Source organism: Leuciscus leuciscus (genome assembly GCF_965113295.1).
Source record: "Leuciscus leuciscus genome assembly, chromosome: 9".
Classification (NCBI taxonomy): domain Eukaryota; kingdom Metazoa; phylum Chordata; class Actinopteri; order Cypriniformes; family Leuciscidae; genus Leuciscus; species Leuciscus leuciscus.
Window position 1 is genome coordinate 20,306,324 of NC_138733.1, and position 15,429 is coordinate 20,321,752.

General features: G+C 38.1%; 1 protein-coding gene across 2 annotated transcripts in view; it reads right to left on the minus strand.

Annotated features, from left to right (window-relative positions):
• The window catches only part of usp32 (ubiquitin specific peptidase 32), a 49,980-nt gene that overhangs the window by 4,737 nt on the left and 29,814 nt on the right, over positions 1-15,429 (minus strand). The window contains exons 6-30 of one of the 2 annotated variants that reach the window (XM_082178786.1): positions 14,926-15,057; positions 14,558-14,665; positions 13,033-13,148; positions 12,631-12,693; positions 12,195-12,278; positions 11,985-12,046; positions 11,419-11,521; positions 10,904-11,093; positions 10,245-10,423; positions 9,522-9,662; positions 8,465-8,582; positions 7,218-7,372; positions 6,294-6,375; positions 6,077-6,151; positions 5,532-5,670; positions 5,090-5,195; positions 4,815-4,988; positions 4,501-4,675; positions 4,268-4,419; positions 4,071-4,182; positions 3,742-3,938; positions 2,726-2,910; positions 1,190-1,276; positions 981-1,101; positions 138-329 (exon numbers count right to left, since the gene is read on the minus strand). In XM_082178786.1, coding sequence (XP_082034912.1) covers positions 138-329; positions 981-1,101; positions 1,190-1,276; positions 2,726-2,910; positions 3,742-3,938; positions 4,071-4,182; positions 4,268-4,419; positions 4,501-4,675; positions 4,815-4,988; positions 5,090-5,195; positions 5,532-5,670; positions 6,077-6,151; positions 6,294-6,375; positions 7,218-7,372; positions 8,465-8,582; positions 9,522-9,662; positions 10,245-10,423; positions 10,904-11,093; positions 11,419-11,521; positions 11,985-12,046; positions 12,195-12,278; positions 12,631-12,693; positions 13,033-13,148; positions 14,558-14,665; positions 14,926-15,057 — 3,248 coding nt within the window. Of the gene's footprint in view, positions 1-137; positions 330-980; positions 1,102-1,189; positions 1,277-2,725; positions 2,911-3,741; positions 3,939-4,070; positions 4,183-4,267; positions 4,420-4,500; positions 4,676-4,814; positions 4,989-5,089; positions 5,196-5,531; positions 5,671-6,076; positions 6,152-6,293; positions 6,376-7,217; positions 7,373-8,422; positions 8,583-9,521; positions 9,663-10,244; positions 10,424-10,903; positions 11,094-11,418; positions 11,522-11,984; positions 12,047-12,194; positions 12,279-12,630; positions 12,694-13,032; positions 13,149-14,557; positions 14,666-14,925; positions 15,058-15,429 lie in introns of both variants that reach the window. The other variant, XM_082178785.1, reaches the window with a different exon arrangement.

Genomic DNA, 15,429 nt, shown 5'->3' on the forward strand with positions numbered 1-15,429 from the left:
AAAAACATTAAACATATTTTTTTTTTTTAAGTGTTTCCAAACTTTTGACCAGTACTATATATACACGCACATATATATATATTTAATTTAATAAAATTTTTCAGAGAAGGAGGAAACAAATCATTTGGGTTTCTAACCAGTACGGGGGGCAGCCTCCAGAGGTCCAGCTTCTTGGTGGCCAGGCGGTGGGTCTTACACTTGGAGCAGTAATAGAGCTCATCCTCCCCTAACTCTTCTTCACTGGTGAAGGCTTTCAAACAGCTGTCCAGACTGATAGGCTCTGCCTGAGCACGCCGACTCTGCTCAACACTGGGATGCTCTTCCACTATCTGCTCCACATAAACATCAGCAACTAATTACTTGACAGACACAGTAACACAATTAAATGATAACTACCCAAAATCACTAAGAGCTCTGGACCTATTTAAAAGATTTAGAACTAGAATGTTATTACATTTGAAGGCATTTCTTTTTAATGCACAATTAAACATTATTTGCAGACTCATCGTACGTTATAAAAAGGTCAGTTCTGGTCTGTAATGCACCATAAAAGAGGTGCAAAAACCACAGGATTTTATTTTGTCATCTCCACTTTTAAACTTATTTACTTTGACTCTGCAGTAAAGTTTGCAATCAGAAAGTGTATTTTGCAAGTAGTAAATGATAGATAATAATTAGCAGTTTACATCAGGAGCTCTTGCTAGAGGTAAAATAGAGGCAGCGGACCCGGAAAACAATTAATCATTCAATATGATTTTAATGGATTTCTCAGCTGTGATGTGAGATGAAAGCAAATCTCTTCACAGGGAATGACAGCACTAGCAGAGTAATCATTATGTGTACATCAAGTCCTGCAGTGCAGCATCAGACTGGATGCAGTATAGAAGGATAGACTGTCACAAAGCAACAACAACCCACTGACTGAATATGCTGCTTTTATGGCCTTTAAAATCTGTGAACATCTGTAAAGATGAACGTACTCTTTCTTGAGAGGTCTGGTAGCGAAGGTGCAGGGCTGTGGGGTCCCAGTCTACAGCAATGTAGGCATTTCCCAAAGATGCTCTGTCTTCATTACAGTCCACTGTGCAGCCTCTGCAGAACCTGGCAAAGTCACGACAACCCCTGTCAGTCACGACAGCCCACAGTGTGAGATATGTGCATGCACAAGCGCTGAACTCAAATGCCTTACCTGTACCAGGGACACCAGGCACAGGAATTACCATCTTTCTGCACCACCCGCAGAGTGAAGGGGTATTGGTAGCCCATACTGTCATCACTGGAAGAGAACATCACATGTCACATAACAGAGTAAAGGAACTCTACCTTACAGATGTGCACAGGGGGCCAAAACTAGCCTGGGAAAACCCAGACTACTTCCGGTGAATTTTAATTCTCTCTCCAGGATAGTCTGGAGAAGAGCCCATTCAAACTCATTTCTGTGCCGCCGAAATCGCGGCACCAATCAGAAACGTTTGGGGAGGGATTTACATGATGACGACAGCGCAGCGACGCTGAAGGAGATTTCATTACAAAGATGGATGCCGCCGTGGAACATCACTCGTTCGAATCATAGACAGTATATAAATGAATCAGTTATCGCGTCTGTTTTGAGCGATTTAAACTTACCGTTTTCGTTAAAACCGGAGCAAAGAACAACACTCGAAGCATACGTCATCTCCTTCATCGATCTGATTGGTTTTAAGACTATCCAATTGCGCCCAGAGGAATTTGAGCTACGTCGGTTGGTGACGCCCCTTTGGAAATGATTTGTCTACATAGCTTCGCCAGACCCTACACTCAGTTTCAACTGAGAAGGGTCTGGTTTTAACCAGGCTAGGCCAAAACCACTTTTTTTTTTTTTTTATTGAAACCTAGAAATGAATAAAATTTTGAAAAATTTTAAACAGAAGTTAAGGAATAAAAAATATTTAACATTCTGCACTATTTATTAGGTCACTAATGGCCATGTGAACTGAAATAAGCAACTAAAGGAACTGTGAAATTCAATTGTTATTATGATGCTATCATTTGCATTAATTTGTATTAAATCTGAAATCTGAAAAATAGAATAAATTTCATTAGGTCATGTATAAAGTATCAAAAAGCTAACAGTACATTTGTCACTGAGGGAAATAGGATACATTATCGTTCAAAAGGTTTGGTAAAGTACAATTTTATTTTAAAGAAATTTATACTTTTATTCAGCTAGAACACATTCAATTGATCAAGTAAAGATATTTGTTAAAAAAAGATTTCTATTTCACAAATTATGTTCTTTTGAACTTTCAATTCGTCAAAGAATCTTGAAAAATAAATAAATAAATGTTTTATCACAGTTTCTTATACAAGGCAGGCAGCACAACTGTTTGCAACATTGATAATAATAATAAATGTTTCTTGAGAAGAAAATCAGCAAATTGATTTCTGAAGAATCATGTGACACTGAATACTGGAGTAATGATGCTGAAAATGTAGCTTTGCCATCACAGGAATAAAATGCATTTTAAAATATATATTAATATAATAAAATGTAATATAATTGACCAAAATTACTGTTTTTACAATACTGTAAATTAATGTATTTTTGATCAAATGCAGCCTTGGTGAGACTTCTTTCAAAAACATTAAAAAAATCTTGATGAACCCAAACCTTTGACTGGTGAACAAACAAACATTCAAACTAATGATCAACATCAATACGCTGTGAGCTACAGATGCCACTGACCAGTCTTGAGCGTGGTTGCTGGCTTCCTGTGGGGGCAGAGGGCTGGCAAGTCGGGACACCTGGATCCACACGGCATCATACAGGTCCTTTTTACTTGTGTGCACAGTGCACGGCACAATAAGCGGCATGCCAAACAGACTGGGCCTGTTCTTCTGAGAGGACAGGAAGTACAGCTCCGTCCGCATCTGAGGAGAAAGACCGGACACTTAGGATGCTTATGACCATCATGTTAAAGGGTTAGTTCACCCAAAAATTTAAATAAAATTGTCATCACTTACTCACCCTCATGTCATTCCAAACCCATAAGACTTCATCTTCGAAACACAAATGAAAATATTTTTTTTTTATTCAATCTGATTTCTGTCCCTTCTTTGACAGTCCATGCAACTACCACTTTGATACTTCAAAAAGTTCACAGAGATTGTAAAACTAATCCATATGAATCAAGCAGTTTAGTCCAAATATTCTGAAGAGACTGGATCACTTTATATGATGAAAATTTTGAGTTTAGGCTTTTCTTCACATATAAACATTGATCAGCGAACATAAACAGAAGCTCAACCATACTTGCTCGACGCGTGAACCAAACCTCAGTGGTTCTTGCAGAAGCTCAAACGTGCTGCGTAACACATGAGAATGAACCTCATTGGTTCTCGCACATCAAGCAAGCATGCTTGAGCTTCCATTTGCCATATCTGATGTGTGTGTTGATAAGGTATGTTAAAAAAGGTCTAAATTAAATCTGTTCACCATATAAAGCAATTGTATCTCTTCAGAAAATTTGGAGTAAGCTGCTCGATTCATATGTATTAGTTTTACGTTCTCTTTATTAACTTTTTGAAGAGTCAAAATGGTAGTTCCATGGACTGTTAATGGAGGGGCAAAAATATCTCAGATTTCATTACAATATCTTCATTTGTGTTTCGAAGATGAGTAATTGATGACTATTTTTTTTCTTCATTTTTGAGGTGGACTTACTCTTTCAGTCCAACAGTGAATATGAAGTGAATGCTCACCATCTTTCTGTGCATGGCAATGATGTAGCCAATGAAGGGGCTGTCTTGCACTGGCACAGCATGGCCATTAGGGATACCATTGGCGAGGGGCTTCTCGGGGGTACAGGGGACCACTGTGCTGGGCATGCCATTGGGAATTAGGCCAGACTTTCCAATGTGATTGTTTCCTGCTGTCCCGTTGGCTGTAGGTGTTTTTTCTAAATAAAAGAAAATAAAAAATAAATTATTTTTTAAATAATAATAATATGGGTCAATGGCAAATAAGGGTGTCCATGATAAAGCAAAACTTCTCTTTTAAGAACCGAGAGAAAGAAGAAATCAATCATTACCTGTTTGCACTGGAGAGGTGACTGAGGTGGGAGAGCCAGGCACAGGGATTTCAAACGCGCAGAGGAAGCAGTTCACAGAGTGTCGCACCTTCTGGTTGTCCAGAGGAAAGTTCTAGATCAAAGAGAAGCATTTATTTAAAAGCCAGGCCACTTGGATTGTCTCAACAATAGTGTCTGATGTGGTGAGTTGAGCTGACCTTGATGTTGGATGTATGAACCTCAGCCAGTAGGATCTGCTCAGGTTTCAGGTTGCACAGCTCGCTCAGCTGTTTCTTCAGGCCCATGTACTTCTCATCCATGTTGAGACGGAGCCCGTAACGCACCGGAGTAGAACCGTCAAGTTTGATAACTGCAAAGCAAAAAAGCTTTTATGTGAGACTGCTGTACCTGCTGATGAATTTTTAAATGTTTTCTTTCTGCTTGGCTTTACCTGTGATTTCTAAGTGCATGGAGCTGTCCATGGGCAGCGGCAACGATAGGAAGTTAAAGGGGTCGAAGCGGGCGCTGATGTGGCCGCAGGTCTTGCACTTCACCTGGGACCTGAGCTGCCCATGGAAGAGGTCCACCACAATTGAACGATTTCTCCGCAAATGGTTTTCCCAGGCCTGTGAAAGAGAAACACGCAGATGTCCTCAGGGTGAAGAAATGACTTTTCATCAGTGTGTCCATATAGGTTCATTTAAGAGTGCTGAGATGATGTATTGAGCCTGGCAGGGGCTGAAAAACAGGAGTTTTGACACTAACCTCTGTGGCTACTTCATGATCTGGCCGTCCATCACTATCCTTGAGCTCCACGTATGGCTTCTCATGCACGCGATTCAAGTCTTCATGAAGCCCATCCAAGAGAAATGCCAAGAGCTCCTGGGAGTCTTGCTGCTGGAAGCCATTGAATCTCGGTGCATACTTTGCTATTGTCCACTGCAAAAATGTTTAAAAAAAAAATGGCATAAGCATTTTTATGTAAACATTTGGGTTTGATGCTCATAATTTCAGAGATAACTGAGAATTTCAAAACCCACCCTGAGTTTTAGAGGTGCAACGTTCTTCTGGGTGCCGCTCCAGAGTTCCTGTACCAAATCACCATAGCATTTGGCCATGTGACCACGCATTCCTATCGGATTGGTTCTGTCAAGGCAAGACAGCTCATTGGTCAAGAAGTATGATAGTGACCCATACAAAAGTTTCCAACTTTTCCTTTAAGTATAAAGGTGCATCACAGTAGCAGCGTTTTGGAATTTTGAGGGCAAAAGAGTCAACATTACTCAACATGGCGTCACCAACTCAATACACACACACACTTTTTCGCCCTCGTGTGAAACTCATGCTCGTGTGGATTCCTGTTGAAATGATTGGATGGATTTCGCCCACAAAATTTTTCAGAGCAACAGTAAATGTGAATGCTTAACTAAGTAGTTACAAGTGGTTTTGGTATTTAAAAAGGCACTGGCCATGTTTCCTTACCTGTTAAGCTCATAAAGGTGTCGCCCTGAGATGAAGTACTCAGTGAGGGGCTTGGTATTGCTTACACACTGAATACTGGAGTTCATGAAGCATGTGTTACCCAGGTTACTCAAACCTGTGGCACCTTTCTCAGTAGGAACTGCAAGAGAAATGGGACAAAATTTGTAAAAAATTTAAGAGAGACTGAAGGTTTGGACTTTACAGGCACAACCACTTGAGTACTATCTCCATGAAGTTCAATTACTCAGGATTTCATAGAGTTCGACAGCAACAGCGAGTCTTTAAATGTCAAAGCTGATATCTGTCTTGATTTGGCTTTTATATTGCTTTGTTATGTAATTGCTTCTTGGACTCTTGCTACTTTTGTTCCTGTGTTAATAATCTACTTGATCTGCTTTGATACCAGAAACCGGTCTAAAGAATTGTATTATAGTGCCATCTAGGTAAGGTCAAACTCAGATAAACATTCTGGCATTTGTCGATGGTTTGGCCAGCCTCCAATTTGCATAGATTTTTCCAACACTTTCCAAGAACTCTGACATTACCTTTGTGTCTGTCGATTTTGCTGCTGTTTGCAATGAAAGACATTTCCTCTGGCCAGCTCATATCTTTGTTTCGAACTGGAGAAAGGGAAAGATATCTTAATAATTTTTCCTTTTCCATCAGTATGGTCGTGCATGCTTTGCAATTTAATCCACACTGCTCAGCAAATGTGAAATGAGATAAAACTTTAATTAAGACAGATAAATGTCACAGACATACCCTCAATGACTAAGTGCTGTTCGTCTTGAATTTTCAAACTTTCTAAAGTGTGATCTTCATCGTCCAGGAGAGTGAGGTAATTCTGATAAAAAGACAATATAAAACAAGATTAGTATACAGTTTAAATGTATGCATCATGAATTTTTATGATATTCATTTCTTTGGGAAATATATTAATTCAGCCTGGGTGAGCATAAGAGACTTATTTAAAAAATATACAAAATCTTCTTTTGAACAGTAGTGTGCATAAGACCATTAATAACTGGTAGAATTAACATTTTACAGATTTCAAATTTACAGTCCTTCTCTAACAGGAAAATGGAGCAAAAATTGAGGGATCATCCTTTACTACACATTTTTGTCCAATCAAATGCTCTCTTTAAAAAAAAACCCCATCTAATTTAAATTCATGTCCCAGTTAGACTTAATGTTGTCACATTTGTCCAGTTAAATAAAGATTTTTTTATTTATTTATTTCATGAAATTTATTTTATATTTAAATCAGTTAAATATTGTGCCTTGTTAATTTACCAGAGTTTAACTGTTATGGTTAGGTGTGTGTGTGTGTGTGTGTGTGTGTGTGTGTGTTGTTAGTTACGCTTACATTTAAAATGTGTTTTTAGGCTCCACTAGTTGTGATGTTTTGTTTTAACAGTTGATGGAGTTTTATAAGGCTAATAAAAAGCTGACCGAATGTGTCATTTGTGGTGCTACCGTGCTAGCATTACTTTATCTTAAGGTCGGCTTAATTAAACGCAATGCTTAATATCTGTTATTCTGAACGTTTAGCATAGCCCTAATGTTTGTGCAATTTTTGTGCAGGCGGGAGTGGAACACACACGTTGTAGGAGAGGGCGGTAACGGTCAGAAATTCAGAAGGAGCGGGGTTAAGAAAACAGTCCCGTGCAGGGCTCTAGTACCCACCTCACTATTGTAGAGCCAGAGGCGCATGTCCTCTTCTTTTATGCGTAACCTCTGGGACAGGTAATCATGAATGTCTTTAATGGTGCCCATCCTGCTGAAACAGCCCGTGTATGCCAGCACTCGCTTCAGAGGAGCGTTCGGAGAAGGAACATTTCCTGTGTTGGGAGCGAAGCGCCTTTTAGCATTCTCTTTGTCACATGCAAAAAACATTTACACATTTTAAATACAACCTTTTATCGTAGTTCCACCAGCTGTGTTGTTATATATATATATATATATATATCTTCAAAAATTAACATTAAAGAAATCATGGAGTATGTAAATGTAATTTAACTTACTATGCTAAATTAGTAAAGTAATAATTTTATGGTTTCATTTTAATGATGAGAAATGTGAAAATCCAGTCCATTCCATCCATATAGCCTAGCATGCATGCTATTAAATCAACACAGATGTCACAAGGAGCACACAGATCAATATATAACATACACAGCACCAATACCTGATTGACAGACTGAGGATTAGTTGTAAGGTAGCAGCAAGAAAGGGCAAAGGTCATTTTCAAAAGGGAACATTCATCAAATCATTAGTTTGGTGATTTAAAAAAATAATAATAAAAAAAATCAAGCCAATTTTTAATTAGTCCAGTCTTGTGAAAAAATAAAAATACATATAAGATTCATACAGCAATTACTGATTTCATAGAAGACAAATGATTTGAGACAAAAAAAAAAATCATAATAATTGGTAAGATTGCAAAGCAAAAAATTACAGGAAATCAGCCAGAGAGCGCTCATCTTTACCCACACCAAACAGTCTTCTGAGCCAGACAGCCTTTCTAGTCTTGAAAACTTAAATATCTGGATTCATTTTTTTTAAAAATGTATTCAACATGATTTTATAGCTGTCATGGATTACATTATAGTTTTGTGTGAGCAAAATGTAGCATTTAACAAAAAATATAAAATATTTAATATAACCAATGTAATTTTATATATTTTATGTTTTCTTTTGTTCTTTATTATTATTTTCTATTCTAGGCCGAACTCAGAAGATGACTCTGGGTGTTGGCAACAGGATTTGGCTCTTTAGTAATCCAGACAGGTCGTTTTGCTGAGACCGTGCTGGATGCATTTTAGGAGATTAGAGAAACTGGTCAAGGCGGAGGTGGAGGGAGCCTCTCTCTTGCTGCAGGCTTACGTTACCTCGGGGCATATGTGGAGGGAACATTCGCAGGCTGCTCATACCCATATTGACCCAGATGTTAGACTGAGGACTGCGCGTGGCCGGTTGCTGTCGCAGGAACAGAAGGTAGCGGGGGAAGAGCTCTAGCTCTGGGTGAAGTGTGACTGTAGACATGATGACCTGAAAGAAGAAAAAAAGATAAAGCATAAGCACAATGTATAGAGAAGAATGTAAAATGTTTATGGGAGGAGAGTATTTAAATAAATCATGCAAAGCAATTTACTAAAGTTTACACTAGTCAATTCACTGGTATTTGCACCATTAGAGAGAAGCTAAATTTGGCTGAATCAAACTGAATTAGAAGTTCAAAGGCTAGATTCAGGCGACATTTTAAAGCTCTTTTCATGGTCATTCCTCCGGCAAATTTTTAAACCCCTACTGCATACATTATGACAAAAAAAGTTTGATTTACTGTAAAATGTATATCATTACCAAAATCCAAAACTTTTTTTAATTTTGAAAATTAATACTTGGAGAGGGGTCCTTTTAAGGTATGCTGCCAAAATCATTAAATAATAATGTAATTACATTTAGTTTATAATTTTTGACTAATATACTATTTTACTAATATAAAAAAGAGAGAGAAAAAGATATATAACAAAAAACAAATTATGCAATTTTTTATTTGATAAAAATAAGAAATATGAACTATATTTTTTATGAGGGGAAGAATTTATTTTTTAAAGGGCAGTTCATCATTCACATGGTGCATAATGTACATTTTTATTTTATTTAAATCACCTCCAGAATGTAACCTTTTTACTGTTTATTTGACAACATCTCTTCATTATTAACCATTTTAAGGCCATCTAATATGAATCATGTGCTAGCAAAGTGAAGAAAATGAGTCTGATACCCAGAGGCAACGCTGTCCAACAGAGGGTTAAATCAAAATAGCCAAGCATAATCTGTATTCAGGAAACAGGTTTAGTAATATCTGACACAGTTCATGTGACACCTCATCATCAAGATCATTGTGTGTCGAAGCAAAAAAGCCAGAGCAAATAGCATTCATTGAAGCACAAATTAAGTGCCTATGTTGGGACATGGAATACATACCGGTCGGGGGAGGCTGACGTTGGCCCCATACCAGTGATAAAGTGCCCTCCATACCGGCTCTGGCACAGTCTCAAAGTCCCGGCTAGCCAACAGCTGTTGGGACTTCTTCAGCCGCCCTCCCTCCATAGTCAACGTGGGTGCCTGGACAAAACGGAGTCACACAATCAAGGGGAGTTCATATTGACAGCAATTTGCAATGATCAATTGTAGTGACCTCCAGTGAATAAATCACAGGTGGTGTAAGCGTCCTTCACCCTGCTCTTCTCTTGTTGACTGTGAGAGTGGGAGGTTGGATGAAGGGGCAGACAGGACCAAAAAGGTCCCTTTTTGACTTTACAGCTGCAATGTATTGTGTTGTGTAAAGAAAGAGTCTGTTATATTATTACATAACTGCAAATGTGTTTGACAAGCCATTACTGAAGCAAGCAGTTTCATACAAAATGCTTTTAGCTTCATTTCAGCTTCATTTTCTAGAACACAAATGTTACAGACCATTTCTCACAGGATTCATTTGTTCAAGGTGATTTTAATGTCAAAAAGGAAACTTTAATGTAGTTTTGAGCCATCCAAAGCTATAATTAGATGGAATAAAAGACAAAAAACTTGAAGGTGTTATTTCCCCAGCAGGCTGATTCAATGCACTTTGGTAGTTATTTTGATGGGCAAAAGGATTAGCAGTGGCTTCCTGGTTTCAGTGGGTGTTCTGAGCACACGTACACTCACCTTCATGGGCTCGGTGGTCACCAGAGGCTGGTTGTCTATGGCGCCGGGCCTCTGCGCGACCATGCTGTTGGGCAAATGGCCATTGGCACTAGAGAAACACTGGTTGTTGTTGTCAGAGACGTTGTGCTGCCGAGCGAAGCAGACGTCTGTGGCAGAAGAACTGATGTGTGGGGTCAGGCCTGAGGATGTGAAAATAAATGCTTTAATGGAGGCTGAACATCATGCTAATTTTTATTGGACCAGAGCACTGCCAAAGTAGAATAACTGGCTGTAGCATTGTTTTTCTGAGAAAAAAAGTATGTGAACTTAGTATGTTTCCTAAATATCTGCAAACATATTATGGTATTTTTATGCTTTAGTACAGTCAAAAATAATAATTACATATAGCACCTTTAATATTTTTGTGGAAAACGTGATATTTTTCCCCCCAGGATTATTTGATAAATAGAAGGTTCAAAAGAACAGTATTTATTTAAAATGGAAATCTTATGCAACAATGTAAATGTCTTTACTGTCACTTTTGATCAATTTAATGCATTCCTACTAAATAAAAGTATTTTTTTCTTTAAAAAAACCTTTTAAAAAAAGTAATGTGTGTGTGATAACTGATAGGCCACAGCTTAAATCATATTCTTAACAATGACTGAGTGTGTACTTACTGTTACCAGTGCTCTCCGAGGCCTCCGATGAGCTGGAGACGTTATCAGGAAATCTTTCCTCTGGGGAACTGGGAGAACGCACAACTATTCCAATTCTGTTCAGGACAGGCTCTATAGGTGCTGAAGACTGAGAACTTCTCATCCCACTGCCCTGAATTGATGGCTGCTCTACGACAATCGACTTATTATCCTGTTTAACACAATATATTGCATATCAAAAAAACATTTAAGCTCCATATTGTCAGTACTTTTTGGCCGGTTGATGTCTGAGAGAAACAAGGTCCAGCCTGATATGTGTACTATAAATGGGTCAGATCAGGTTACTGTTTTCTCTGTTGTCCAATTATAATTTGAAAAATGGTCATAATTTAGTTAGTTGTACTCAGTTTGTTTAGATAGTACAAAACAGTACAATGTACGTTGTACAAGGAAAGGAAAAAACAAATTTAGATTTATCATGATATGATCCCTTTTCATTGTTATGTAGAGGCTGCATAGACATAATGCTTACTCACATATCTGACATAGTCTTTCCACTGCTGCCACCACTGCATGGAGATCAGAAACCAGTTCTGACTGGGCTGTAGCCCATGCCTGCTCTCCCGCTCCAGCCAACCCCTGTGCCGTCACACAAAATCATTGTGGATGACAAACAGTCAGTAAAAGAACTATCATATTTTTACACAAGCACCAAAATAAACCAACAAAACATTCCTTCTGTCATAAGATATCAATAATAAACTTAGGCAGTATAGCCAAACAATAAGACACAATGATGTGGTACAGTATTTATAGTGTCTTTTTGAGCACCAACAGTCCAGCTAGAAAATCTAATTGAAAATGAAATTGTGTTCTCAATCTCTGTCTCATTTTAAACGCTGTTAGAGACAACGGAGGTACAATGGATCCTTATAAACAGACAAAGTCTAATCATGAGGATCATGGGTGAGTGAAATACAATACAGCCCTCATAAGGCTTGTTTTAAAACATTGAGAAAGTGCTCAGTAGGACGCTTTTGAAAGGAAGCTGAGTTACAGAAAGTAATAGGGTGAGTAAAGAAATGCTCTGTCCTACTCTCACCTAATGATCTGGCCTTCCTCTTCAGGGGTAGCAGGACGCAAGCCCAGGACGATATGGCACACCTAATGATCAACAGATTAACAAGCCATTTGAGGCCATAATCAAGATAACAACGTACATACTTTACTGGACCCACTTACAGATTATTGAAGCATTGACGCACTTTGTATTTTGTTACTTTGTCCAAAAATACTGAAGGTAGGATCTTACCTGAAACAGCAAGTTGAGGAACTCATTGGCGAGGGCACTTTTCACGCTCCATATCTGATAGTCCTCAAGGGTTAAGTGCCCGTGCTGTGAGTAAAACACAAGACAAATGTTTGAGCACAGATGACATACACGCATATAATGTCCTTAAATATTGGATCCAAGAAAAATATGAAAAAACCTGAGGGAAAAAAAACAAACAAATGCAGGTAATGTTTATTTAATTGAGAAATAAATGTCATTTATATGCCAATGTTTTATTTCATTTGGTCAAATTTATTTTGAAACATAACATTTTAATTAAAAGGGAATTTACAGTTTTTGCTGTTGCATCGGATTTGGTATCAGCAGCAATGGTGAAAATTTATTGAAATTGATATCAACTAATTATAAATTTTTTTAGCATGACAAATCTACATTGAAAAGAAAATCTAATTACTTTTGTTGTGTCGTGCATTTTCAGTATGTCCTCTACAATGTCTGACACGCTGGAATCAAACTCCTGAAACATAGAGATACATAAATCAGGAAGTATCATCATGAAATCTATAACTGACATGAAAGGTCTCTATTAGATGTAAGACATACAATGACAACTCAGGATGCACAAATCAATAATGAATTGATTTGAGTTTAATTTAAATGTATTATCCCACATTAATGCATACCTGCAAAAACATGATTGCATCTCATATGCATGAATCACCTCATAGGCATATCCACAAACATATATAATACTAAGGAAGTAATTTGTTTAGCAACAAAAGGTTCATCAAATAGCTAAACCATATCATGTGCTTATTTTCTTTTTCTGTGGACTTAAGTTTGATTGGACACTTACGGGAAGGGTATCTGTACGGTTGTCCTTCCACACTTCCAGCAGCGCCACCACCATCTCATGGATCTCATCCCTGGACAGAATTCCATCCCGATCTACATCGAACACTTTAAAACAAACTGAAGCAGACAAGAAGAGATTTAGGGCCAGATTTACTAAACAGGGCAAATTAGCATGAGAGCGCAATTCCAAAAAAGCGCAGATGGGAGTAGAAAGTTCTGCGAGTGATCTACTGACGACTAATTACAAGAACACAAACGCAGATCGTTTCCATAATGACCAACGCAATCTACCAAGAGCAGTGCAAATTAGTGTCTGGTTTAAGACACTTTTTTGGGCGTTAAATAATGGTGCAAATACCAGTGAATTGACTAGTGTAAACTTTAGTAAATTGCTTTGCATGATTTATTTAAATACTCTCCTCCCATAAATTGTGTATCTGAAACTCCAACAAATGCATATGCAGTTAGGTCAGCTACAAAAATAACTGTGTCCACGCCTTTTCAGCACTATTTTTTTCACTGTGTGTCTTTAGTAAATCCTGACAGTAGTATTTTAACGGCAAAGAGGGTTTGCACTGGCACAAGCTGTTAGTAAATCTGGCCCTTAAGCCATTGACACACCAAGCCGACGGTCGGCCATCAGGAAATGTCGGGCCGATTTTGAGCATCGACCGACTTAGGTTTTTTCGGTGTGTTCCGCACCGTTGGCTCTAGTCGGAATCCATCAGGGTTTTTCCGGCCGAATCAACATGTAGAATCGGCGCCGGGCCGTCTGTCAGAGAGAGAACTCTGATTGGCTGTTCAGTTAAGCGAACAAGTCAGTGCACGAGAATAAGAGCAAAAGTGATGAAAGTAAGCAAAGAAGTCATGACGGCACAGACAGAAGGCTGTTCTAATTTGACATCATCTTACCTGAGCATTCCACTGCGCGAATAGTTTCATAATAACATGAGCGGAGTGGAATAAAGAGCGTGATCAGCATGATTGAGATTCAAAACGGTAAGCAAGCGCTGCTTTGTTTATAGTTTGTATAACTGCAATCTTAGTTTCGCTTTCCATTTTTTTGAATGATGAATATACATCTGCTTAAATACAGTTATCTCCTTTACACGAAGGCGCAGAACACGCGTGCCGGCTGACAGTCGGCTGTAGTTCTTTCGGTGGGTTCAAGCACAGACTTTTTGCCCTGACGCAGGCGACGCAAGGTGACAAAAGAGTCGGCTTTCATCAGCGCTAGTTCTTTGGCGTCGGTTTGGTGTGTCCCTACCTTTAGATGGGGAACTTTTAAACATTCATTAAAGAGAAATCATATTTAAATATTTTTTTTATTATAATTTGTATTATCATAAATAGTGGAAATATTATGAGTGTATTTAGAATACAGAATATGCTAGCTAAAATAGCCTTACAGGATTTTATTCCAAAAATGTTTTCAAATGTTTGAAGAAACACCATAAAACAATCCTGCATCAGCCGTAGAATGAGATGAATAACTAAGAGAGGATAATAGGAAATGAAATGCTTACACTTCTGCCTCTCCGCTACAGGGCCCCGACAGCAAGCTGAGAGCCCGCACGATATCTCCTTAAAGTCAATATGATTGTCCCGATTCTCATCAAAGGCATGAAACAAGCCTAGAAAATGGGAGAAAATGTCAGTGTTTAGATTATCCAGCAAGAGTAATTGGATTCTTTGGAGATCTTTTATCGCACATGATCCTATACATTTCAAAAGCAAAGACCTACTTCTACTAAAATAAGATAAACCGTGACTTTCATGGGTGCTGCAAATGTTTTCAAAGCACACAGCTATGAGGTGGATGTATGTGTGAGTGTTTGTGTGTCTCAAACCATTTGGGAACCTTTTAAAATTGCTGTAATGAATTCTGTCTTGCCTTCACTTAGCGATGCATGAATAGGGGGTGAGACCAGAGGGACAAAGGTTTCCAAATCAAAGCGGCCTGTCCTCGATTGGGCTTTCAGCAGCCAGTAGCGCTTTTCCAAGTCGATAATGTCCGATTCTTCTACTGCAAGAAAGAAAACACAAGAAATCAGATTCTCTGTGAAATAATCTTTTAATGTGCAGTGTCAAGCATCAGTTCGGCATGTGCTCCTTGTGTAATTGAATATCAGTCTAATATTTCTGTGTAATGACTCCATTGGGACTGTTTACAAAAAAATGAAATTGTCATTATTTATTCACCCCCATGTTGTTTACCCTCATGTTTTTAAACCTGAAACTACAAGTTGAAGCTGAAGTACTAAACAAAACTGAAATAAAAATAAAGCTAAACAGAAATACAAATGACAAAAAAAACAAAAACAAACGTTTAAATAAATAAATAAAATGTTAAAATAAAAGCTTTTTGAAAATATTAATAAATATTATAAATATATTC